General features: G+C 46.7%; 2 protein-coding genes across 2 annotated transcripts; one reads left to right on the forward strand and one right to left on the reverse strand.

The window, feature by feature from the left end:
• Positions 1-5,292: 5,292 nt before the first annotated feature.
• slc23a4 (solute carrier family 23 member 4) lies at positions 5,293-15,974 on the forward strand. Its single transcript, XM_062461087.1, has 12 exons — positions 5,293-5,486; positions 6,228-6,368; positions 7,844-8,001; positions 10,248-10,407; positions 10,684-10,865; positions 11,265-11,385; positions 11,613-11,769; positions 12,388-12,641; positions 13,267-13,431; positions 13,656-13,764; positions 14,122-14,217; positions 15,557-15,974. Exons 1-12 carry the CDS (start codon positions 5,439-5,441, stop codon positions 15,865-15,867), a joined length of 1,902 nt encoding a protein of 633 aa, XP_062317071.1. The 5' UTR covers positions 5,293-5,438; the 3' UTR covers positions 15,868-15,974.
• Positions 15,975-16,265: 291 nt separating this feature from the next.
• LOC134021754 (protein FAM180A-like) lies at positions 16,266-25,079 on the reverse strand. The gene is made up of 3 exons (XM_062462857.1): positions 24,819-25,079; positions 17,265-17,362; positions 16,266-17,174 (listed from the first exon to the last, which is right to left on the reverse strand). The coding sequence occupies exons 1-3, from the start codon at positions 24,895-24,897 to the stop codon at positions 16,845-16,847; spliced, it is 507 nt and encodes a 168-aa protein (XP_062318841.1). The 5' UTR covers positions 24,898-25,079; the 3' UTR covers positions 16,266-16,844.
• Positions 25,080-25,437: the final 358 nt, after the last annotated feature.

Here is a 25,437-nt window from a genome sequence, read left to right on the forward strand (position 1 = left end):
TGCATTTTCAGTATTTCAACATAACTTTCTGGAGGGTTTAACCTCTACTGTACTGTAGCTAGCGAAATCCTAACGTAAACAATGTGAATCTGATAGCACATAAACAGGCTAAATGGCCTAAATTTCAAACATATACGTATTAACATGCCCCATCCAATTTCTGAAAATATGTTTATATATTTAAACTATTTCTGTAAAGAAACTCACCTTTGAAGTAGCTAATTTCCAGTTGAAATCCAATGCGTACAAGACGGTGAACCCCTGCAAAATGTCTTCTGAAACCCCAGTTTCAGCGATGCGTTGAAATGGGCATGCGCAAAGTTGTTGCTCAGGGGCAGACTGAGGGGAAGGTTTGCTAAGGAATATAATATTCTGTGATGACTTGTCTTTGGAAATGAAACTCTTAAGAGTCGCTTACCTTTTGGTCACATTTAACAATTTTGTATCACAAAAATTATTGGAGCACAAATTTGCATTGTGTGTCATACAGCTTTGGTGTGCTATACAAATAATGTTTGCTTAATCATGTTACACATCACACATTGATTGCTTTTGTACATGTTTATAGTAAAGAATGAAAGACTAAATTATATTCCAAATTCAGTCTTTTATTTATTAAAGCTATGTTTCTGCATATGAGAAAATTGATGACCAATGACATGCTGGGGCTGAGCTGCACATGAATTACATGCATTGTCTACATTTATATGTGCTGGGTGCAACATTTAATATTGTGTGTGATTGAAATTCATGTAGACTATACATTGCAAAGGTGTCAGAACTGAGAGCAGTCCAGCTCTGGATAAACCACTATATTGCACTCGAGATCCGTTGTCCTGCGACCAAAGAGCGACTTAACCGCAACTTAACCCATGGTACCAAAATTAATGTATCCAGCCGACCAAGGTACAACGTCACGGCAACGTTGTCCACGGGACCAAAAAATAACGTAACCAGCCGACCAAGGTACGACGTCGCGGCAACGTTGTCCACGGGTCTAAAAATAAGGTAACCAGCCGACCAAGGTACGACGTTGCGGCAACGTTGTCCATGGGACCAAAAAATAACGTAACCAGCCGACCAAGGTACAACGTCGCGGCAACGTTGTCCACGGGTCTAAAAATAACGTAACCAGCCGACCAAGGTACGACGTTGCGGCAACGTTGTCCATGGGACCAAAAAATAACGTAACCAGCCGACCAAGGTACAACGTCGCGGCAACGTTGTCCAGGGGACCAAAAAATAACGTAACCAGCCGACCAAGGTACGACGTCGCGGCAACGTTGTCCACGGGTCTAAAAATAACGTAACCAGCCGACCAAGGTACGACGTCGCGGCAACGTTGTCCACGGGTCTAAAAATAACGTAACCAGCCGACCAAGGTACGACGTCGTGGCAACGTTGTCCATGGGACCAACTGGCAACATTCCCTTTATAACGTTGCTACGACGTTGCCAGAAGGTAACGTCGCGGGTTACCAACTGAGCACTTACTGGCAACGTTGCCGCAACGTCATGTGTTAGCTGGGTTACCGGCAGTAGAAGATGGAATCGCGATTCAAACAGTACCATCTGCTAACTGAAAATATGCCCCCAAAAACGTAAATAAGCTTGACATTTATTTAGTGGAAAATCGCTTTCATAAAAAGCTCAGTGGTAGCGATCATTGTCAGTAACAACGCCAAGTGCGATATAGCCCTGTGTGGAGAAGCTGCCCCGGTAAATTGTACTACGGTACAGTACTAGACTACAGTACTGCTGTGTTCGTTCGTCTTGGTAGCGATTGCGTTGGTTGAATTGGATTTAACGTTCCGTTGTACGGTTTAGGCTGAAATTAATTATTTTCATGAACAGATTGACAAAGTTTAGACTGTGGCAATGAAGTTAAGGTTAGTAGTTAGATAGACTTTTGGTTTAAGTAAGGGGAGTGCCGAACATGTTCTGTCGCCGTTTGACTTCCTACAGCTGTGTAGATGTTTTTGTACTAGTGTCTCGCGTAGGCTACAGCGTTGCAGTGAGCAACACTGGTTTGAAACCACAGGTAATGATAATTTCACCAACAAATCGTTTACTTGTAATGTAATGTCATAATAAATCCTACAACGAAAATGTATTTGTGAGGAATGTTTATTTTAACGATTGAAAACAGATGCATCATAGACCACTGTAGTATATGTTGCCCGAGCAACAGAGGCTAATGTCATGATGCTAATACTTCCGAAAGTAGATGTACTTCCTTAATAAAATCAGCTTATATTGTACATTACACGTCACAATTGTGTGTCATATCACAAAGTAAAATTAGTAAATAGTTATCACCCTGGCCTCTTTGCTTGTGGCGTTTCTGCAGCTGCCTTGCAGTAAAGCAGTTAGCTTAGCTATCTCCCAGAAGTTAACGAGCTGCTAAACTAATGTTCTGCTAGAGGTAGTCACGCGAGTTTTCGTGACGTTAGTGACGTAAGTAGCGTCATTGACTGTGGCTAGCAAGTTAGCCACCGTTAGCTTCACTTTTCGCCACAAAAACTTAATTTCCACTTAAACCATGCAACGGAACGTAAATCCCAATAGAAGCAACTCAATCGCTACCAAGACGAAACTTTTGACACCTAGGTTGTCTATGTAGGCCAAATATTGACTGAGTTTTAGGGGGGCAAAAAGAATAATAATATATATGTGAGAGAACAAAGGTTGTGCCCTTGCCGAAGGCAAAGCACACCCAACTAGAAAAGGCTGTTCCTGCGAAACAGCAGTGAGAATGCTGAAAACCTGAATGGGGATAGCTGACCATGCTAAAAAAGCTGAAAAGTTAAAATTTAGTAGAAAGTTATGAGCTGAAGCTTCAAAGCGACCGAAAGGTATTTTTGAAAGGGGCTGGAGCAGCATTCCAACAATGATTTGAAGGATTTACCATTACTTTTAAAGGGAGAATAATTTGCACAAAAACCTTAATATTTTAAAAAGTATAAAAGTGAGAAATGAGAAAATACCCGCAAGCTGAAAGCTGAAATGAATTTCAAAAATGTGTGAGTCACACAAAAGAGGCAGTGTGGAAGCTGAACTGCATCATCTTAACAAAGCTAAGAGCTAAAATAGCCTACAATGCGGGAGAAGCTGAAAGCTGAACTGTTAAACAGAAGAAGAAGTAGGCTAGCTAGTCGTAACAAGAATATTATCGTTTTAACAGCTGAAATTATAGTTGGGATAGTAATAGCAGTAGCAGATGTAGCCTAACATTGAGTGCGTTTACTCGGCTTTCTTAGTAGGATTCAATGTGTTGATGGAATGAAACATACAGCAGTAGAGCCGATACAGGAAGACACGGCGACACTTTGTTGCAGAAGGATGATGGTGCAAGTTTTGTCCGTGGAGCATACAACGATTAATAAAAAAGAATCATGTAGACGCGTTTATTGAGTAATCGCATAACTAATTACACATCTAAACGGAGTAATCTATAATTGGCATAAACCGACAACCCTTTTATAAGGGTACAACCTTTTATAGGGTGGCACAACCACCCTATAAAACACGATAAATAAAATAATATAGAATAAAAATAATACTGAATCATACAGAGTGTATGAGGTAAAGTGACAGAGTGTCAGTTTGGGTCCTTGTTAATTAAAAGCCTACTAGCGGAAGGAAATAAACTGTTCTTGTGGCGTGAGGTTTTGGTCCTGATGGACCGCAGCCTTCTGCCGGAGGGGATTGGTTACTTTACAGTAACTTTACAGTAACTGTCTGGTACATTAAATCAGCCACCACCACAATATTAATCTAGCACATTAAATACACGTTTAACACACACACATACACACATATGAGTCAGATGTTGGCTGACCAGGGTCAGGAATAAGGGATTTGACACTTGTCATTTCAGCATAAATACATTACATGGAGTGAATTCGTCTTTAATGGCTGTACATGTGGATCGCACACGTCAGAGTGTGTGTGTTGGGGGGGGGGGGGATATGCATGTGGCTGTTGAAAAACATTGATGTTACGTTGAACAAACACGTTACATTGTCTCTTGGAAATTCGTTGTTGTTGTTTGTCATATCTATCTTACTGTTGATATACACATTCTGAATCCTTTGTTTCATAAGAATAAAACCCCTCTAATTGTGCATTTTAGAAGCAAAAATGTCTAATCTTCTTAACTAATTGAATAATTGATAATGAGTAGCATGGCTACTCATTATCTAGCCTACTTTTTTCCAGTAATTGAGGAAATGAGGTTATGCTGTAATTTGACTTGAGTCCATCAGTTATTCGTAGTTTTCATTCATAGTTTAACATTTGTTTAAACATTTCCAAGACATTACTGATGAGCTGTTACAGAAGCACATGACACGATGACATCACGTTTAAATATTAATAAACCACTCAGATGTGTAAGTGAAAAAGGTCTTCTATTTGGAGACTGTAGCATGGCACACATTGGGATGTAACTGTCAAAACGGCTTGTCAGTGATAATGCATTTGCATATTTGTTTTCAACACTTCATACGTACATAAGTACATGACCAAAGTAACCCTAAAGCTGCAGACTGCTACCCAAGACCCTTCATCAAGGCCCCTCAGCCACTGAACAAACACTGAAGCACAAAAATTGCGATATTACAGCGCATCTACTTAAACAAACGCAGTCTAAAACAATGGGACTGTGGACCATGTTCCAGGGATAATATAGAGGGAGCATATTTCAAGTGTATGCCTACAAGGACCCTTGTCTTGTGATACTATTGGTGAAGAGAGAGATGAGAGAGAGAGAGAGAGAGAGAGAGAGAGAGAGAGAGAGAGAGAGAGAGAGAGATGAGAGAGGGGGAAGAAAGAGAAACAAGAATAAGAGAAACCAGTCCTCAGTGCCCTGAGTTTCCGTAGGGGTGATCAGCTGCCTGTCTGAAATTGGGTTCACATGTGTATCTGGTGAGATTCATTTGACTCACAATCAGCAACAGCAGTAGTCTCGTGTCTTAGCTCCCTCACTCTGTCTCCCTCCCTCCCTCTCTCTATCCCTCCCTCCCTCCCTCTCTCTCTCTCTCTCTCTCTCTCTCTCTCTCTCTCTCTCTCTCTCTCTCTCTCTCTCTCTCTCTCTCTCTCTCTCTCTCTCTCTCTCTCCCTCTCTCTCTTGCTTACTCAGTCTCCCTCCCTCCCCTTATCGCTCTTTCCTTCTTCCTCCCCCCCTCTCTCTTCCTGTCTCTCAGTCCCTCTTTAACTCCCTCCCCCTCTTTCTCTCTTGCCTTCTGTGTCTCTCTCACTCCTCCCTCTCTTTCTCTCTCCCTCTCTCTCTTAGTCCCACCCCTTGCCCCTTTCCTCCCACCTTCTCTTGCTTGTATACAAACACTTCTCAAACATAAACCATCCACACACTCTCTCTCTCTTTCTGTATTTATTGAAATCGGGACCCTGGCCTAGAATTCTACCTGAGATAAGACAATGCCCCCTGAGAAAGACAGCAATGGCCTGGACAGCTATGCATTCGCTGTGAGTATTAAAACAATTACTTACATTCTTCTTTTACGGGTGTTTGTAAGTATGAAAATGCCAATTATATGATACGATAGAGATTTACAATGGACTGTTACCCCTTAGAAATACTAAAGTGGTATGTTGCCATAATTACTTTTTCTGAGAAAAGTTGACCTTATGTTGGGAACATCTTATGCAACACTATATCTAAATGGGTTGGAGAGTTAGCTAATAAAATGTGTGAAACTTCTGGAATGCAGGATTAATCAATGACGCAGGCTTTGTTGGTATGAGTAAAGCAAGCTTATCACAATCTGCACAGGTACATTGAGAGAAATGAAACTCAAACAAGGAGTTGACAGAGATCAAGGGGTTCTCGAGATATTTGCATCAGTGGTCGTTAAAAGCTCCAAGGAGAATCCTGTCCCATGCCGGTGGAGTGGGACATTGAACTGAGGGATGAAAAACACATGAAGAAATGAACTTGTTTGTGTCTTTGATGCATATTGTTTAAGGGCATATTATTGTTTTTATGATAGGTTGTTGTGAAACAAATGTAGTGTTAACAATGTTGATGTTAATCTTTACCAGATAATCGTAAACGTTCATCTTATAAAACATTCTGTTGCCAAGCAACATACTGTCAGTTGTATTGAAACATGAACACATGGGTGCGTGTGTGTGTGCGTGTTTATATGTGTGTGTGCATGTACATGTGTGTGTGCGTTTGTGTGTGCGTACGTGTGTGTGATGCAGACCGACAGCCATTTGTGCGACCTGTCAGAGGAGAAGGATGGCGACGAGTCTGAGTTTTCCGGGGAAGAGAACAGGAACAAGCTGGCCTACTGCGTGACCGACGTCCCTCCGTGGTACCTCTGCATCATCCTGGGCATCCAGGTACCAACCCTGCCCCCTGCCCTGCCCTGGCCTGCCCTCTCATGCTCTGCCCTGCCCTGTCCTGATCTACCCTACCCTGCCCTGCCCTGCCCTCTCATGCTCTGCCCTGCCCTGTCCTGATCTAGCCTACCCTGCCCTCTCATGCTCTGCCCTGCCCTGTCCTGATCTAGCCTACCCTGCCCTCTCATGCTCTGCCCTGCCCTGTCCTGATCTAGCCTACCCTGGCCTGCCCTCTCATGCTCTCCCCTGCCCTGTCCTGATCTACCCTACCCTGCCCTGCCCTGCCCTCTCATGCTCTGCCCTGCCCTGTCCTGATCTACCCTACCCTGCCCTCTCATGCTCTGCCCTGCCCTGTCCTGATCTAGCCTACCCTGCCCTCTCATGCTCTGCCCTGCCCTGTCCTGATCTACCCTGCCCTGCCCTCTCATGCTCTGCCCTGCCCTGTCCTGATCTAGCCTACCCTGCCCTGCCCTCTCATGCTCTGCCCTGCCCTGTCCTGATCTACCCTACCCTGCCCTGCCCTGCCCTCTCATGCTCTGCCCTGCCCTGTCCTGATCTACCCTACCCTGCCCTGCCCTCTCATGCTCTGCCCTGCCCTGTCCTGATCTACCCTACCCTGCCCTGCCCTGCCCTCTCATGCTCTGCCCTGCCCTGTCCTGATCTACCCTACCCTGCCCTGCCCTCTCATGCTCTGCCCTGCCCTGTCCTGATCTACCCTACCCTACCCTGCCCTGCCCTCTCATGCTCTGCCCTGCCCTGTCCTGATCTACCCTACCCTGCCCTGCCCTCTCATGCTCTCCCCTGCCCTCTCATGCTCTCCCCTGCCGTGCCCTGATCTACCCTACCCTGCCCTGGCCTGCCCTCTCATGCTCTGCCCTACTCTACTCAACCACACTGCAGCATAATCTACGAATCTCTACCCTACTATATTACAATCTACTCTATTCTTCTCTACTGTATTCTATTTCAACATTGTTTCCACTACCATGTACTCCTAAAAGCCCTTCCTCATCAGTCCAACATGTGTCACGATTTAGCACAGACGCTGAATATGCAGATATGGTTGAGGCTGGGGGTCCCTTAGGATCCATTGATGTAATTAGCCCACATGATCATATCAGCAGTTAATTAGTAACCCAGTTTCCAGTAAAAGGATGTGGAGGAAAACGGAAAGGACATCATCTACAGCGTCACATGACAAGCTCTAGCGGACCTGTACATTCTCAGCAATTACAGTAAGTTTCAGTCAGACCGAATGCAGCACGAGTTGTTGAAGGACTACTGCTAATCCAGAGAGATGCGATGCTAACCGCCAAATTCTGATCCCGATTTGATAACCCGATACGTTCCTTGAGTATTCTCCCTGACTTTAACTGCGCTTTTCATCCATTCCTTTCTACGGCTCAAACTGTCCCTTCGAACAGAGACGTCTCTTTCCCTCCCTGCTGTTGAACCCCGTCCGTTTGTGTCTCCAGCACTGCCTGACTGCGTTCGGCGGCATCATAGCCATACCCCTGATCCTGTCCCAGGGCCTGTGTCTGCAGCACGACGGCCTCACTCAGAGCCACCTCATCAGCACCATCTTCTTTGTGTCCGGAGTCTGCACACTGCTGCAGGTCACCTTTGGAGTCAGGTGTGTGTGTGGGCGTCTCTGTGGGTGTGTCTGTATGTGTCTGTGTGTGTTTGGCTGTGTGTGTGCATATGGTGTTGCATAGGATTGCTTCACAGCACAATATAGAGCCTATAGAGGGATAATGATTGAACCGATACAACTGCGATAGAGAGATTGTCTGGACGCTAGTTGAGTAGAGATGTACAGTATTAGACAGGTAGGGTTGTTACGGGCGATTTGATCCAAATCACCAGTCATGTGTGTGTATCTGTTGTTACACATTACTATAAAAAACGTGTACAATTAGCAGGGAGGGAACAGATGGTGAGTATGTTGACAGTGGAGAGCTCTAACATGTCAAAGTAGCACTGTAGGAGGAATTCTATGGTCCTGTTTTGGGGGACAGTCTTCAAAGAATTCCCTTTGTTTGGCAGGGAAAAGAAAGCAGAGATACAGAGAGGGTAGTTCAGCCGACACGAGCGCGTCAGTCACACAAAACCCACATCATCACCAGGAACAACGTTCCCAAGCGGCTATCTTGTGTCGCTACACTTCCTGTTGTCCTAGCAACAGGAGTAATAGGGCTATCCTTTAAAAAGCCCAACACAGCCATACCATGTGATGAACCAGCCAGAGGAGAACTAGCTGTTTTCCTCTCAGTCTTCCCTGGCTGTGGTCAGCTGCACTATTCAGGTCAGTGGCCTAGGCTTATGATTCACAACACAATAGGATATTCTGCTCTGGCCACAATGTCAACCGAGGGATTATCTCAACATGAAGGGACTCATTCATCCATCACAAGTCCATCAAATGAAAAGGCTAAACACTAACAATGTTGAACTTGCAGTATTGCCGTACAAATACAAAAATAAAAAAATAAGATAAAATTAATGTACAAAATCTTGGATGCCAAGGACTTTTTGCTTGTTTTGATAGCCTAACACTATCAGTTACTCTTCTATATGAGAGTGATAATAGGAGGTGAGATATTACTGGATGGTTCATTAATGTCTTCAAGTAAGTTCAAGTTACCAATATTGAGATAACTTATAAAGAGTCCCATAAAACTGCAGTTAACATGTTTAATGGGACTCTCCCAAAGCCACATCATCAAATTGATATTGATGACATCAATCAAATATAACATACTGAATATACATAGTATAATATAATGTAAAGGTTACAATGTTCTCATGGCGTTTTGACGCTTAATTCTAGAACTATCTGGTAGCATCAGCATTGTGGGGATTCCAGGTGTCAGTGTACCGACGTTCTGTAAGGTCCAACTTGGCCCATGTATTAGTATCATAATAGGATTAGGTTGGAATTTCCATCTTATTAGGTTTGGAATCTGGTTCACATTAAATCCACACATTCCTCAAGCTTATCAGCACGGATGCTTTGGTGTCTTTCTTCAAATAACTGGAGATCAGCTGTGGGGGACCAATGTGTGTGTTGAACACATTGGCTGGAGTGTGGTGACCACAACACAGGCCAGATCTAACCAGGGTCAATACGGCCTATAGAACACACGCTCAGGGCACACTGGAAAGTCAACTGAACCTTGTGGTTGCACGCCCCTCTCTCCACGAGCTGGACCTGAACGGCGCTAAGATTAGCAAGGTTGAAAGGTTACATTCGGGTTTTCATCAATGTTGTTGTGAAGGTAATGTTCATGTCCGTTAGAAAATGACTAGATTATTGACTCTGCTAAGTCTCCTGGTTGTTCATCAATATGTGGGCAACACAGTATTTTTTTGGGAGAAACACAGAGGTCGTGTAACTGCAGATTAGAGAAACATGCTCTCTTCATCTCCTCACGAGACTCAAATCAGCCTTGGAGGAGAAGGGGCCGCCATGAGGAAAAAGGGCCGTTGTCCACTGAACTGTACAGGAGAGCTCTCTGCAACGCCTCACTTTAGCACACAACACACAACGCCTCACTTTAGCACACAACGCCTCACTTTAGCACACAACGCCTCACTTTAGCACACAACGCCTCACTTTAGCACACAATGGTTCCACTTCACCGCCCAAACCAGACCTCTCTGTACCTCTCTGACGCTCTGTGTCTTTGTGTACCTGTCCGTCTGTCTGCCACCTCTCCCCAAACACACACACACACACATACACAAATACATATACACACACATACACACATACACACACACATACACAAACATACACACACATACACAAATACAAACACACATACACACACACATACACACACCTACACACACACGTACACACATACACACATCTAGATTGCCCATCCTCCAGGGGGGCACCTTTACCCTGCTCGCTCCCTCCATGGCTATGCTCTCCATGCCGGAGTGGACCTGCCCAGCCTGGACCCAGAATGCATCTCTGGTCAACGCCTCCTCGCCCGTCTTCATAGAGGTGTGGCAGAGCCGCATGCGAGCTGTGAGTCCTCTTCTTCTTTTCTATAAGTGGTCCTAAAGGTGCATCACTGCCACACACTGTACAGGAGGGTGAAGTCCACTCGAGAGAGACCAACACAAACTTGAACTAAACCACATCGCAAAGTTGTTCTTTTTGATTATGGAATAACCATCAATTGCCCTTTGATATTCTGTATTGGATAGATAAATATGTTAAATTACTAAATGATGTATTTATGGACAGATGTTCTTTATTGATTGATTGACACTGACCATCCTTCATGTCTCCTGTCTCCAGTTGCAGGGTTCCATCATGGTGGGTTCTCTGTTCCAGGTTCTGGTTGGGTTCTCTGGCCTGATCGGCCTCTTCATGCGCTTCATCGGCCCCCTCACCATCGCCCCCACCATCGCCCTGATTGGCCTGTCCCTGTTCGACTCTGCCGGCACCAGCGCTGGAAACCACTGGGGCATCTCCTCCATGTACGTGAGCCTCAGTGTTGATGAGGCCTCCTGGGTCTGAACAGCAGGTCAAGTGTAGTAACAATGGAGAGATGTCTCCCCCCATCTCTCCCTCTCTCTTTCTTTCTCTCTCTCTCTCTCTCTCTCTCTCTCTCTCTCTCTCTCTCTCTCTCTCTCTCTCTCTCTCTCTCTCTCTCTCTCTCTCTCTCTCTCTCTCTCCCTCTCTCTCTCTCCCCTCTCTCTCTCTCTCTTTCTCTCTCTCTCTCTCTCTCTCTCTCTCTCTCTCTCTCTCTCTCTCTCTCTCTCTCTCTCTCTCTCTCTCTCTCTCTCTCTCTCTCTCCCTCTCCCCCTCCCTCTCTCTTTCCCCTCCTTCTCTTTCCCCTCCTTCTCTCTCTCTTCCCCTCTCTCTCTCCCCCACAGGACTACAGTGCTGATCATCCTGTTCTCCCAGTATCTGCGTCACATCCCAGTCCCGTTCCCCACGTACACCAAAACCAAGAAGCTCCACACCTCCAGGATATACATCTTCCAGATCCTCCCTGTGAGTCCTGTGGAACGTCAGCCTTTTTTAACGGCTAGTGTAACTTTGCCAAATGAAAGAACCTGAATTCTGGGTCCCAGGTGGGGTGATAAATCTCTTCCTCCGAATGCCTCACTTCTTATGTGTCTGGGAACCGGGTTGAAAATGTGTCGAACAGGAAGACAAACAGCGCAAGCTAATCCAGGTGTGTGAGTTCTATAAGGTGTGTGTGTGTGACCTGTCTCCAGGTGCTGCTGGGCATCACGCTGTCCTGGCTCATCTGCTACATCCTGACGGTGTACGATGTCCTCCCGCCCAACCCGGAGCAGTACGGGCACCTGGCGCGCACCGACCTGAAGGGGGATGTGGTGGGCCACGCCCCCTGGTTCCGCTTCCCGTACCCAGGTAGGGCGGACGCCACGGCAACACACACTCTTGAGCTGGTCAATCCGAGCCAGACACGCTGCAGGAATGCCCTATCGAATTGAACTTAGTTCGTTTTGAGCTTGCTTATGCTTAACCCTCGTGCTGCCTTCGGGTCACATGACCCAAAGGTTCATAACGAACCATCGTTGTGTTTACCCAATTTTACCCAATACAAAAACAAATAAAAATAATTTTCTTTTAACCATTCCAATGTGGGGGGTCTGAGACAGCCCGACAGTTAAAAGAAAATGCTTCACTTTGTTTTTGTATGAGGTAAATTTGTCGCAATACGACGGTGGGTCACAATGACTGATGGGTCAGAATGACCCGAAGATAACACAAGGGTTAAAACAAGTACATTTAGCTGCCAGTGCAGGAAGAAAATGTCATGCGATGGACCAAAATAATTCCAATGTACCTGTACTTGTTCCAAATGGCAAAAAGTTTTGAAACCTGACCGAAAACTGGATGTTTATCACATCCACTCAGTGAGCTTTCAACCTGAAATGACGTCTCAGGCCCATGGTATATAAATATAAAAAGGCAGACATAACATTTTATATAACTACACTGACCATCCGCTGAATCTCTCCCCAGGTCAGTGGGGTCTTCCCACCGTGAGTCTGGCGGGGGTGGTGGGGATCTTGGCGGGGGTGATATCCTCCATGATCGAGTCCGTGGGCGACTACCATGCCTGTGCCAGGCTGTCAGGGGCACCTCCTCCCCCCAAACATGCCATCAACCGGGGGATCGGCATCGAGGGACTGGGGTGTCTGCTGGCCGGAGCCTGGGGCACGGGCAACGGCACCACCTCTTACAGTGAGAACGTAGGAGCGCTGGGCATCACCAAGGTGAGACCCAGACACACTGATGGCTTGAGTGCAAACATGCCCTATCAACTTGAAGTGCACACATATTAGTAATGAGCTTGCTTATACTTAAAACAAGTATATTTGACTGCCAGTGCAGTTTCCCTTGATATCATTTCTTAAAATGTTTCATTTGGTTAATTCACTAGACAAGCCATTTATAGAAACAAGTCAAACAACTAGATTGAAAATCTAAAAACAAGATGACCAAATTCAGTAGGGTAGTAGAGTTTTTGCAGAGTGGAGATTGTTCATTCTCAGAGTTAGAGTTATTTCAGCTTGTCTCCAAGGTCGTCAACATCCTCCTAACATAACAGTGAGCACAGTCAGGGTGTGTCTTGGTACATCCTCCTAACATAACAGCGAGCACAGTCAGGGTGTGTCTTGGTACATCCTCCTAACATAACAGCGAGCACAGTCAGGGTGTGTCTTGGTACATCCTCCTAACATAACAGCGAGCACAGTCAGGGTGTGTCTTGGTACATCCTCCTAACCTAACAGCAAACACAGTCAGGGTGTGTCTTGGTACATCCTCCTAACATAACAGCAAACACAGTCAGGGTGTGTCTTGGTGACCTCAACACAGGCATGCTGGGCCTCCTCACAGGTGGGCAGTCGCATGGTGATCGTGGCCAGCGGTGTGATGATGATCGTCATGGGGGTGTTTGGTAAGGTGGGGGCCATCTTCACCACCATCCCCACCCCTGTGGTGGGGGGAATGTTCATGGTCATGTTCGGGGTCATATCGGCTGCTGGAGTCTCCAACCTCCAGGTGAACTTTTATCTCTCACGGTTAAAATGTGGAAATATTAAAAGTTGTTACTGCTAACGTTCATTAGGGGAGAATTATGTGTATGGGCACTTCCTTGATTGACTATATGGCTTTATATTTACTACAGAGGGGTCCCTCGAAATGAGTAGATTCTGGTGACTGTCCAGACATCATGGTTGTCACCACTGACTAAACATTGACAAATATATCCCTGGTGTTCTCAGTATGCAGACATGAACTCGTCCAGAAACATCTTCATCTTCGGATTCTCCATGTTCTCTGGGCTAGTCATACCCAACTGGCTGTTCAAGAACCCCAAAGCAATAGCCACAGGTAGGAGCAATGCCATGGTTTATATGTGGCTTCATATGAGGCTACCAGACTCACTAACAGTTTCTTCCCCCCAGGCGATCAGGCCTCTCAAACCAACAACATTAATCTCAGCTAACCATTGTTCACCTCAATATTTGCAATAGCCAAAATTAACCTAACTTAACATACAAACTGTCTGGGACTCTTCACGTCATATGTATAGTGTTGTTACCATTTTAGTATTGTTATATTGCAGTTTTTTTATATTTGTGTGTGTTGTTGTTGTTGCATTATATTTGCCAATAAGTAGCTGTTGCTTGCCATGTCAAAGGTCATAGCCTAGAATGACCCTGTGTACTGTTACCATGACAATAACAGGAGTGGTGGTGCTGGACCAGGTGCTGCAGGTGCTCCTGACCACCAGCATGTTTGTGGGAGGCTTCTTCGGCTTCTTCCTGGACAACACCATACCTGGTGAGACCCACTCAGTCAGCCAGCCAGTCAGCTAGCCATCCAGCCAGTCAGCCAGTCAGCCAGTCAGCCAGTCAGCCAGACAGTCAGTCAGCCAGTCAGTCAGCCAGTCAGCCAGTCAGCCAGTCAGCCAGTCAGCTAGCCATCCAGCCAGTCAGCCAGTCAGCCAGTCAGCTAGCCATCCAGCCAGTCAGCCAGTCAGCCAGTCAGCCAGCCAGTCAGCCAGTCAGTCAGCCAGTCAGCTAGCCAGCCAGTCAGCCAGTCAGTCAGCCAGTCAGTCAGCCAGTCAGTCAGCTAGCCATCCAGCCAGTCAGCCAGCCAGCCAGTCAGCCAGCCAGTCAGTCAGCCAGTCAGCCAGTCAACCAGTCAGTCAGCCAGTCAGCCAGTCAGCTAGCCATCCAGCCAGCCAGTCAGCCAGTCAGTCAGTCAGTCAGTCAGCCAGTCAGCTAGCCATCCAGCCAGTCAGCTAGCCATCCAGCCAGCCAGCCAGTCAGTCAGTCAGTCAGCCAGTCAGCTAGCCATCCAGCCAGTCAGCCAGCCAGCCAGTCAGCCAGTCAGCCAGTCAGTCAGCCAGTCAGCCAGTCAGTCAGCCAGTCAGCTAGCCAGCCAGCCAGTCAGCCAGTCAGCTAGCCATCCAGCCAGTCAGCCAGCCAGTCAGTCAGCTAGCCATCCAGCCAGTCAGCCAGCCAGTCAGCCAGCCAGTCAGTCAGACAGTCAGCCAGTCAGCCAGTCAGCTAGCCATCCAGCCAGTCAGCCAGCCAGCCAGTCAGCCAGTCAGCCAGTCAGTCAGTCAGTCAGTCAGCCAGTCAGCTAGCCATCCAGCCAGTCAGCTAGCCATCCAGCCAGCCAGCCAGCCAGTCAGTCAGTCAGTCAGCCAGTCAGCTAGCCATCCAGCCAGCCAGTCAGCCAGCCAGTCAGCCAGTCAGTCAGTCAGTCAGCCAGTCATCCAGCCAGTCATCCAGCCAGCCAGTCAGCTAGCCATCCAGCCAGTCAGCCAGTCAGTCACTTCGGCAGATAAACCAACAAAACAGTAAATTGTGTTTTTGATATGTGGTATGAGGGAGTCAGGTGGCTGAGCGGTGAGGGAGTCGGGCTAGTAATCTGAAGGTTACCGGTTCGATTCCCGGCTGTGCCGAATGACGTTGTGTCCTTGGGCAAGGCACTTCACCCTACTTGCCTCGGGGAATGTCCCTGTACTTACTGTAAGTCTGGATAAGAGCGTCTGCTAAATGACTAAATGTAATGTAAATGTATGAAATCACTCATCTCATTTCATCATTCCTCTCTCCTTCCCCCTCTCCTTGTGTGTGTGTCCCTCCCCCTTCTGTTTGGTGTTGGTCAGGATCGAAGCGGGAGCGAGGTATCGTAGCATGGAACCAGGCACATCAGGACGACTCCAGCAACACGCTGGAGAGCGGAGAGGTCTACAACCTGCCCTTCGGCATCAGTTCACGTCTCTCGTCCTCGTCCTGGGTCCGCTATGTGCCCTTCTGCCCTCCCAACGCGACCAGATCACTGGACGAGGCTAGCGCTGACGCTAATGCTAACAATCATGCTAACGCTAATTCTAAAGCAGGCGCTAACTCACTGGAGGTCAGGCAGCTTCCTGGGAATCCTGAGGCGCCACAGATCATTAAAGCTGCGGCTCTATGAGCTATCGGGCGGTCGAGACACTGGATGAACAGAGGCTGAGTATGGACCTAAGGGTCCCGCTCTGCAGACGCTTAACGTCACTGTAAAAGCACAATCTGTTTGATGTGCTTTACTATTGGGTTTTGTCAGACACCGTATTTCTTCGAATAAACGCCGCCCTCGAATAAACGTCGCCCTCGAATAAACGCCGCACCAAAAATGAACGTTATTTAATAAACGCTGCAGCGTTTATTCGAAGAAATACGGTATGTGTTTGTGTTGAAAATAAGTGATTTCTTTATGGACTGGTCAGGGAGTGTGTGAAGCAAAATATTTGAGTTGTATGGCATGTGTGTATTGAAAATGAATGTATGGCAAATGTTTATGCATAAGATGTTGTACATTTATCCTAAATGTTTAAAAACTGTACAGGAATTTTACTGAAATGTGTTTTTTAAAGGAGATATATTTCTTAAACATTAACAGACTGTAAACATATTGATTCCTTTATATATACATTTTCAAGTTTGCAAAGAACATGTTCACAATATGTGCCTGTTGAAGTCAAACAACATTGCCATGGTGCTAATAATCAATATAAATGGAAATTAAATGTAAATAAATGCAGATCAATAGCAATACTAAACTGCTCAACAATTAGAATCTGTAATATGTTTACCTGGCACTAATATTGTTTGTTTCATTCAAGGTGGCTGTATAGTTAAAACGGCCCTGTCCAAAAATCTCCACAGTGTTTTTCCTGGTTACAACTGCTACAATCTGTACACATCATTTAAAATTCAAACCAGGAAGTCCAGATAAAAAAAAAAAATCATAGTCATGTACAAAATCTCACACAAAAAGGCAGATGTACAGTCTGAAGTCAAGTCCGACTAATCTTCCCTGGCATAGGCTAGGAGTCCACCAGAACCACATGCCAAACACCTCCACAGACAAACTGTCATTTCGGTGGTTTGCAGGTCCCCGGCAAGAGGTTCTTATTCTGGAGTGAGGTCTTGTTTGATGGCTTGGAACAAACTGACAAAAGACTCTGCCCACACCTCCCTCTGGTGGCCGGAGGTGGAATTGGAGATTCGTTGGGCAGTGTACACCATGGTCAGCACTGTGCGCTCGAAGTCCTCTGGTCTCAGGTGGCCCAGGTGACTGCTGAGGTCAGAGGTCAGGCGTCGCACCTCGGTCAGCTTCCTGGGGATCACGTCCTCACAGATGACCTCCAGCTTCCTGGTCTGGCGCAGGGAGGCCAGTTCGGCGTCCGGCAGGGAAAAGGGGCCCGCCTCCCCCCCGAACTGCAGGCCTGCCAGCAGGATCTAGCATGGCCAGACGGATGAGAGAAACTCAGAGGTTAGGTACTACTCAGTATACAGTGCGTTAGTTGGTCCTTATACAAAAGTGCTCACTTCAAAGAGTAGGTTGACGTCTTGTATGGAGTTGTGGAAGGTTGGGTTCACCATCGATGCCATCCCTCTCTTCACTCGGACCGCAGACGGAAAGAGAGCTGATCATGAAAAGAGAGAGAAATAGATTAAGGAGAGAGGGATGGAATGAGAAAAAAAGAACCAACCAACTTTTTCTCACACTTTTTCAGTTTCTTGCACCACTTTTTCACAAAACAGCAGAATTCTTCTTTTCTTCCCAGGGCAAGACTAACACAGCGTATCAGTGCAGGTCGAGGTCAGACCTGTTAGAGGCCCAGTCCAGGGGCTGGTACTGCAGACATGTGTCCCCCCGTCAGACCTGTTAGAGGCCCAGTCCAGAGGCAGGTACTGCAGACATGTGTCCCCCCGTCAGACCAGCACGTGGGCAACAGATTGTGGGGCAGAAGCCGAGCCCAAGTTTGTCCTTCGGACAAATGCAGCTCAGGACGGGTCGTAATCGGACCGTAGTTTTGATGTGAGCGTAAATGAGAACAGCATGCTTGTTTGGTCCAAAACCTGTGTCTTAGACTTAAACACTGTATAATAGTTAATATAACAGGTAAGCGTTGTTATCATTTATCAGAGAGAGAGAATGAGAGAGAGACAGAGAGGAGAGACAGAGAGAAAGAGACAGAGACAGAAAGGAGAGAGACAGAGAAAAAGAGAGAGAGACAACAGTGTGAAAGAGAAAGAGGGGGTGAGAGAGGATGAAGAAAGCTGGAGAGGAGAGACAGGAAGGTACAGTAGATGGAGAGGATCCAGACACGGTGTAGCTACTGTTTCCACTTATTGTCCAGTAAAACCCTTTAACAGCACCAGGTCTCCTCCTCCCTAGAACTGAGCCAGGGTTCAGACTTGAGTGTTAAATCTGGACCTGTTAAGACGTACAGTTCAGGAGGTATGGGGGGGGGGGTGTCATAATATCCCAGATGAGTTGAAGATGTAGTGAGCAGACAGTCAAGCAGGCAGCCAAGAACCCAGGAACAGACGGACTAGGGATTCCTACTTGAAGATGAACTGACTATCTAAGGAAATGGTTTCTGGTCTTTTTTTATTTGCTTACTGCAAAAAGACGAGCAGACATTTTACTTTTAACCAGCATAGCAGGCATCCTTCAGACCACTGTGCAAAGAATTGATTAGCAAGAAAATATTTTAAATGAGTTCAAAGAATGAGTTCAAATTGTGTTCCTTAGTCTGTCGCTGGGCTAACATCGTTCCTCCAGGAACTGCTGGACTAATAGAGTTAGCAATCATAATACTCTCTAAGCTCTAGTTAGCCTACAGCTCAGTGAGGTCATTTTCACCGACACTGCCAGGTCACGTTTTTTGCTAAAATATGACAAAAGGCGTCTTACAGGTCCAGATCTGGACGACCTTTGGCCAACCTTCAACTGACTATTGTCCAACCTTTGCTCAACATTTCCATGACAATTTAAGTGGTCATTGTGTGCTTGTGTTTCAGTAGATAGCTTATTTGATGTTACTTAGCAACGGGTATCTATTTAGAAAGAACGTTAAAGCAACAAATGATCAAACACTGCAGTTTTTAAAAGATTTAATCCTTGGAATAATAATATTGTAGCCAAGACAACAAGTGAAACCAAATCACAAGTTATGAAATAGTTATTATATCCTCTTGCTGTACGAACCGAGACATCTTTCAAATAACCTACATAAAAAACACATATACTGTATATTTGACTGGGGGAAAAAAGTGGCCCGGGAGTTACTGTCAGACCGGCCCACTCAATACACGGCGCGTTACCAATCAATACATCGCACGTACTGTATCGATCAGTCAGTGTCCTACTTGTAAAAATACCCATAGACTTAACAGTATTTTGGATGATTACAAAGAAATTACATCATATATGTTTGTTTTTTTTAAGAACATTTGGATCTTTGAACTTCCGAAGTCCGTAAGAACACATTTCAGAAGACACTTTAGAACATTTTCGAAAAATAGGCACCATGAGTGTAAATACAGATCGTGAGGAGGAGCAGCGGCGCGTTAATGCACGTGCTTACCTGGGCTTAAGCCCGGGGCCTCGACCAATCAGGGGCCTCTTAATAATAATACAAAATAATAATGATGATAAACGTCCGTATTCGCGATGTCATTACTCTGCTCTACAGTGGCATCTGGTGTTGTATGTGGAGGCAGGGGAGGCCCCCCCCCCCTCCCCCTTATCTAAACAAAATGTAACAAAAACTAGAGAGGGTACAATTTGTAGGGTGTGCTTGCTTGCGTCGGTTGCAGATGGGTCCATTTAATATGAAACAAGCTGAACCCCCTTTGAGACAAGCTATTCTAACAACGTTGTCACCGGCAGTATTTTTCAGACGGAATCGCGATTCAAACGGTACCATCTGCTAACTGAAAATATGCCCTCAAACGCGACTTTTTGGTCTCAGTCTAGAGCCCTGCGTGGAGAAGCTGAATTGTGCTACGAGCAAGCTAGCCTAGCTGCTGTTGCTACTGTAGCCAAACTTCACTGAGGGGATTGTTTGAATGCGCCAGAAATTAACGTTTCTTTTGACATGCGACGCACCACACACGCTTGAGTTTAAATACATAATTTATTGTGACATTACTTACTGTACATGCAAGTCTTGAAAATGTATAATGCAGCTAGTACACCACGGCACGATACGATACTTGCTGTGCAACAGCAATGCACGTTGTATCCATGCGTCGTTGCTAACGTGTGCTGACGTTGTGACGTAAGCTAGCACTGAGTTTCTCTCGGTATCCCCGATGGCCAGTCCGCCCCTGTATTTGACCAGATCTACATCAGTAGAAGGAGGAGCTTCAGGACCACAGGTCCACAGTTCCACGGCCAGGACGAAAACCACATTGTTTTCGTCCTGGCCGTGGAACTGTGGACCAGCTCTATACCCTCGGCAGGGTTCTGGAGGGTGCATGGGAGTTCGCCCAACCAGTCTACACATGTTTTGTGGATTTGGAAAAGGCGTTCGACCGTGTCCCTCGGGGGCTCATGTGGGGGGTGCTCCGGGAGTACGGGGTACTGGACTCCCTGATCGGGGCTGTTCGGTCCCTGTACGACCGGTGCCAGAGTTTGGTCCGCATTGCCGGTAGTAAGTCAAACTTGTTCCCGGTGAGGGTTGGACTCCGCCAGGGCTGCCCATTGTCACCGATTCTGTTCATAACTTATATGGACAGAATTTCTAGGCGCAGCCAGGGCGTTGAGGGGGTCCGGTTTGGGGACCTCAGGATTGGGTCGCTGCTTTTTGCGGATGATGTGGTCCTGTTGGCTTCATCGGGCCGTGACCTCCAGCTCTCACTGGAGCGGTTCGCAACCGAATGCGAAGCGGCTGGGATGGGAATCAGCACCTCCAAATCTGAGGCCATGGTTATCGACCGGAAAAAGGTGGAGTGCAATCTCCGGGTCGGGGAGGAGATCTTGTCCCAAGCGGAGGAGTTCAAGTATCTCGGGGTCTTGTTCACGAGTGAGGGAAGGATGGAGCGCGAGATCGACAGGCGGATCGGTGCGGCGTCCGCAGTGATGCGGGCTCTGCATCGGTCCGTTGTGGTGAAGAAGGAGCTGAGTCGAAAGGCGAAGCTCTCTATTTACCAGTCGATCTACGTTCCTACCCTCACCTATGGTCACGAACTGTGGGTAGTGACCGAAAGAACGAGATCGCGAATACAAGCGGCCGAAATGAGTTTTCTCCGCAGGGTGTCCGGGCTCTCCCTTAGAGATAGGGTGAGAAGCTCGGTCATCCGGGAGGGGCTCAGAGTAGAACCGCTGCTCCTCCGCGTCGAGAGGGGCCAGTTGAGGAGGCTCGGGCATCTGATAAGGATGCCTCCTGGACGCCTCCCTGGTGAGGTGTTCTGGGCACGTCCCACTGGGAAGAGGCCCCGGGGAAGACCCAGGACACGCTGGAGGGACTATGTCTCTCGGCTGGCCTGGGAACGCCTAGGGGTCCCCCAGGAAGAGCTGGTGGAAGTGGCCGGGGAGAGGAAAGTCTGGGCCTCCCTGCTTAGGTTGCTGCCCCCGCGACCCGACCCCCGGACAAGCGGAAGATGATGGATGGATGGATGGACATCAGTAGAAATCTTGGAGACATAGTCGTCATTCTTTGGTGGCTATCAGTTTCCTGCAGCAGCTAATGGTTGGAATGTTTCAAATATTTTCATATACGCAGCAGCTGCTAACAGTTAAAACACACTCAGTAGCCGACAGTAGAACTGGAATGAAGGTTTAAACATGTCAACAACCGTAGGTTCAATCAGTCAGCGTTTAAGGAACCAGTTATTCAGTAGAACTGATGGTGCTGGGAAGCGTCAAACTACAGTGAACCATTACATTAGACATCTGTTACAGTCTTTAAAAAAGTATTTTTTAAATGAAAGGTCATCCCGATGAGGAAACTGCTTTCCAACACAAGATAAGTGCCAGGGAGTGAATAGGAAAAAAAGAACCAGTCTCAAATATCCAGAACAATACAGAACAACCGTCCAAAACGTCTACCACAGACCGTATCTGAATGTGGTTGGAGGTATCCTATCCTATAGGAATACCAAGGTTAGGTGTGTGCTAAGAATTCTTCCAGTATCTAAACATCAGTGTTGCCCATCTGGGATACATGTGCACTTCAGAGAGATCAGGCCAGCTGGAGAGAGAGACTACTTCCATGTCACATCCTCTCTCCTCCACCACCTTAAACCAACACAGATGGGTCTGGCGGTCCAAAAATATCAAGAGAGAGTCTGTCGTGCTGGCGTGTCCACAGGGTGGGATAAGGGATGCTGTGTGAGTTTGTGTGTGTGTGTGTGTGTGTGTGTGTGTGTGTTTTTAGTGTTGAAAAATACAATACAACCATAATCATAGGATTATAAATTGTGTTCACAATGTTGTAATAACACAGAAGCACTGAACTGCGGTTGCCAAAGGATGAATTCACAAACTGGCTGATGTCCTGGAATTTGAGCTAAGCCTTTGAAAACTTTGGTGAAAATCCTAATTTGGGACAAAACTGTCCCAATGTTTATCCCAAAGACAGCAGAAGAGCTCTGAGCGATAAGGATGGAATAAAACACAGGGTGAGTCACTTAACAGGAATTCCATCTTTGCTAAATGGATTTCTTCAGAACCTCATCAAGTAAAAACACCAGATTCATTTGAACAGAAGAAACAGACAAAAATGTCAGGAAACGTACACCCGATGATAATCTTATATGTTAGTATGTGCTACGAATTTCAGGAGACTATCAGATGTGGCAGGACGATGATGAGTAAGATGCTATTGAACACAGGCCTCTCTCTACTGTATTGAACACAGGCCTGTCTGTACTGTATTGAACACAGGCCTCTCTGTACTGTATTGAACACAGGCCTCTCTGTACTGTATTGAACACAGGCCTCTCTCTACTGTATTGAACACAGGCCTGTCTGTACTGTATTGAACACAGGCCTCTCTGTACTGTATTGAACACAGGCCTCTCTGTACTGTATTGAACACAGGCCTCTCTGTACTGTATTGAACACAGGCCTCTCTCTACTGTATTGAACACAGGCCTCTCTGTACTGCATTGAACACAGGCCTCTCTGTACTGTATTGAACACAGGCCTCTCTGTACTGTATTGAACACAGGTCTCTCTGTACTGTATTGAACACAGGCCTCTCTGTACTGTATTGAACACAGGCCTCTCTGTACTGTATTGAACACAGGCCTCTCTGTACTGTATTGAACACAGGCCTCTCTGTACTGTATGGAACACAGGCCTCTCTGTACTGTATTGAACACAGGCCTCTCTGTACTGTATTGAACACAGGCCTCTCTGTACTGTATTGAACACAGGCCTCTCTGTACTGTATGGAACACAGGCCTCTCTGTACTGTATTGAACACAGGCCTCTCTCTACTGTATTGAACACAGGCCTCTCTGTACTGCATTGAACACAGGCCTCTCTGTACTGTATTGAACACAGGCCTCTCTCTACTGTATTGAACACAGGCCTCTCTGTACTGCATTGAACACAGGCCTCTCTGTACTGTATTGAACACAGGCCTCTCTGTACTGTATTGAACACAGGCCTCTCTGCACTGTATTGAACACAGGCCTCTCTGTACTGTATTGAACACAGGCCTCTCTGTACTGTATGGAACACAGGCCTCTCTGTACTGTATTGAACACAGGCCTCTCTACTGTGTTAGCAGAGATGTGACAGGGATCTGTGTTGCTTAGCCCTATAAGACCCCTTGTTGTAAAATGACAACGTCACCTTTAGCTCTTTAATTGCTCGTTTCTTTTTTTTTAAAGACCACATTTATCCAATAGCATTGCAAGGCAAGACGATAGGACCCATTGGTTATGTAAATGTAGTCATTCCAAAAAAATCTGATAGTGATTTTGAAATTATAGGATCGGGTCTTACAGGGCTAGAGTGTGTGGGTCTTGAACCTGTACTCTCAGTCTGCAGGTCTGATAGGACCCTGTGCTTCCTAGAGTGTGTGGGTCTTGAACCTGTACTCTCAGTCTGCAGGTCTGATAGGACCCTGTGCTTCCTAGAGTGTGTGGGTCTTGAACCTGTACTCTCAGTCTGCAGGTCTGATAGGACCCTGTGTTACCTAGAGTGTGTGGGTCTTGAACCTGTACTCTCAGTCTGCAGGTCTGATAGGACCCTGTGCTTCCTAGAGTGTGTGGGTCTTGAACCTGTACTCTCAGTCTGCAGGTCTGATAGGACCCTGTGCTTCCTAGAGTGTGTGGGTCTTGAACCTGTACTCTCAGTCTACAGGTCTGATAGGACCCTGTGCTTCCTAGAGTGTGTGGGTCTTGAACCTGTACTCTCAGTCTACAGGTCTGATCGGACCCTGTGCTTCCTAGAGTGTGTGTGTCTTGAACCTGTACTCTCAGTCTGCAGGTCTGATAGGACCCTGTGCTTCCTAGAGTGTGTGTGTCTTGAACCTGTACTCTCAGTCTGCAGGTCTGATAGGACCATTTGCTTCCTAGAGTGTGTGGGTCTTGAACCTGTACTCTCAGTCTGCAGGTCTGATAGGACCCTGTGCTTCCTAGAGTGCGTGGGTCTTGAACCTGTACTCTCAGTCTACAGGTCTGATAGGACCCTTTGCTTCCTAGAGTGTGTGGGTCTTGAACCTGTACTATATCAGTCTGCAGGTCTGATAGGACCCTGTGTCTGCAGGAGTCCCTGCTGTGGCCAAGACAAGTTTAAAATAACTTTATCTTGATATATGATCACTGGAATAATATAGGGCGCTCCTGCTATCATAACAGTGGTCATTAACCTGTCATCTGCATCAACTGAAAGCAGTTGATTTATGTTGTCTTTTCATAACTAAATACAGATATAGAAATAAAGGGTTTAGCATTTTCAAATAAGTAAATGTCTAAGTAATCTAGAGACTATATATTGTTAACACATCAATGTAAAATAGTCTTTAGGAAAAATACACATTTTCAATACCTATTAAGGAAATTTCAAATGTTAATTTTAGAAATATCAAGAAACTGCAGCCACATAATCGACTAAACAGAACACCGTCTCACCTTTGTTCCTCCGCTGAGCCGTGCACGCGTCCATCACGCAGTAGAACAGAGTTACCACGACCACCTTCCAGGGTGCCATGGTGACCTGGCCCCCTGCTTCCAGACCCAGGATAGAGTGGAGCACGACCCACTCCCAAGTGTGACCTGTAACCCCCACGCAGGCTCCTGTCTAGTCTCTTCTGTCTCTAGACACGTCAGAGCCACAGACACCACAGAATCAGACCTCAGACATCCTTCATCAGAATCCTCAGACTCAATTCGCCTCAGTGCATAGAGCCGGACTCCTTCTCTCCCTCCCCTGTACACTCCCTCCCTCTGTCTGTCTCCCTCTGTCTGTCTCCATCCCTCTTTCTGTCCCTCCCTCCCTCCTTCTCTCTGTCTCCCTCTCTCTGTCTCCCTCTCTCTCTCCCTATGTCTGCCTCTCTCTTTCTGTCCCTCTCTCTCTCCCTATGTCTCCCTCTCTCTTTCTCTCAGTCCCTCCCTCCCTCTCTCTCCCTCTGGTCAGCTGATTTCCAGTCTGTCAGTACTGACAGATGGTAGTTATCAGCTTCTCTGAGTGAGAGAAAGGGCCCCAACTGCATTTCTCTCTCCCGGATGATCGCTAGTAGCCACAAAAACT

The sequence above is a fragment of the Osmerus eperlanus genome, chromosome 5 (genome assembly GCF_963692335.1).
Source record: "Osmerus eperlanus chromosome 5, fOsmEpe2.1, whole genome shotgun sequence".
In the NCBI taxonomy this organism is placed as follows: Eukaryota; Metazoa; Chordata; class Actinopteri; order Osmeriformes; family Osmeridae; genus Osmerus; species Osmerus eperlanus.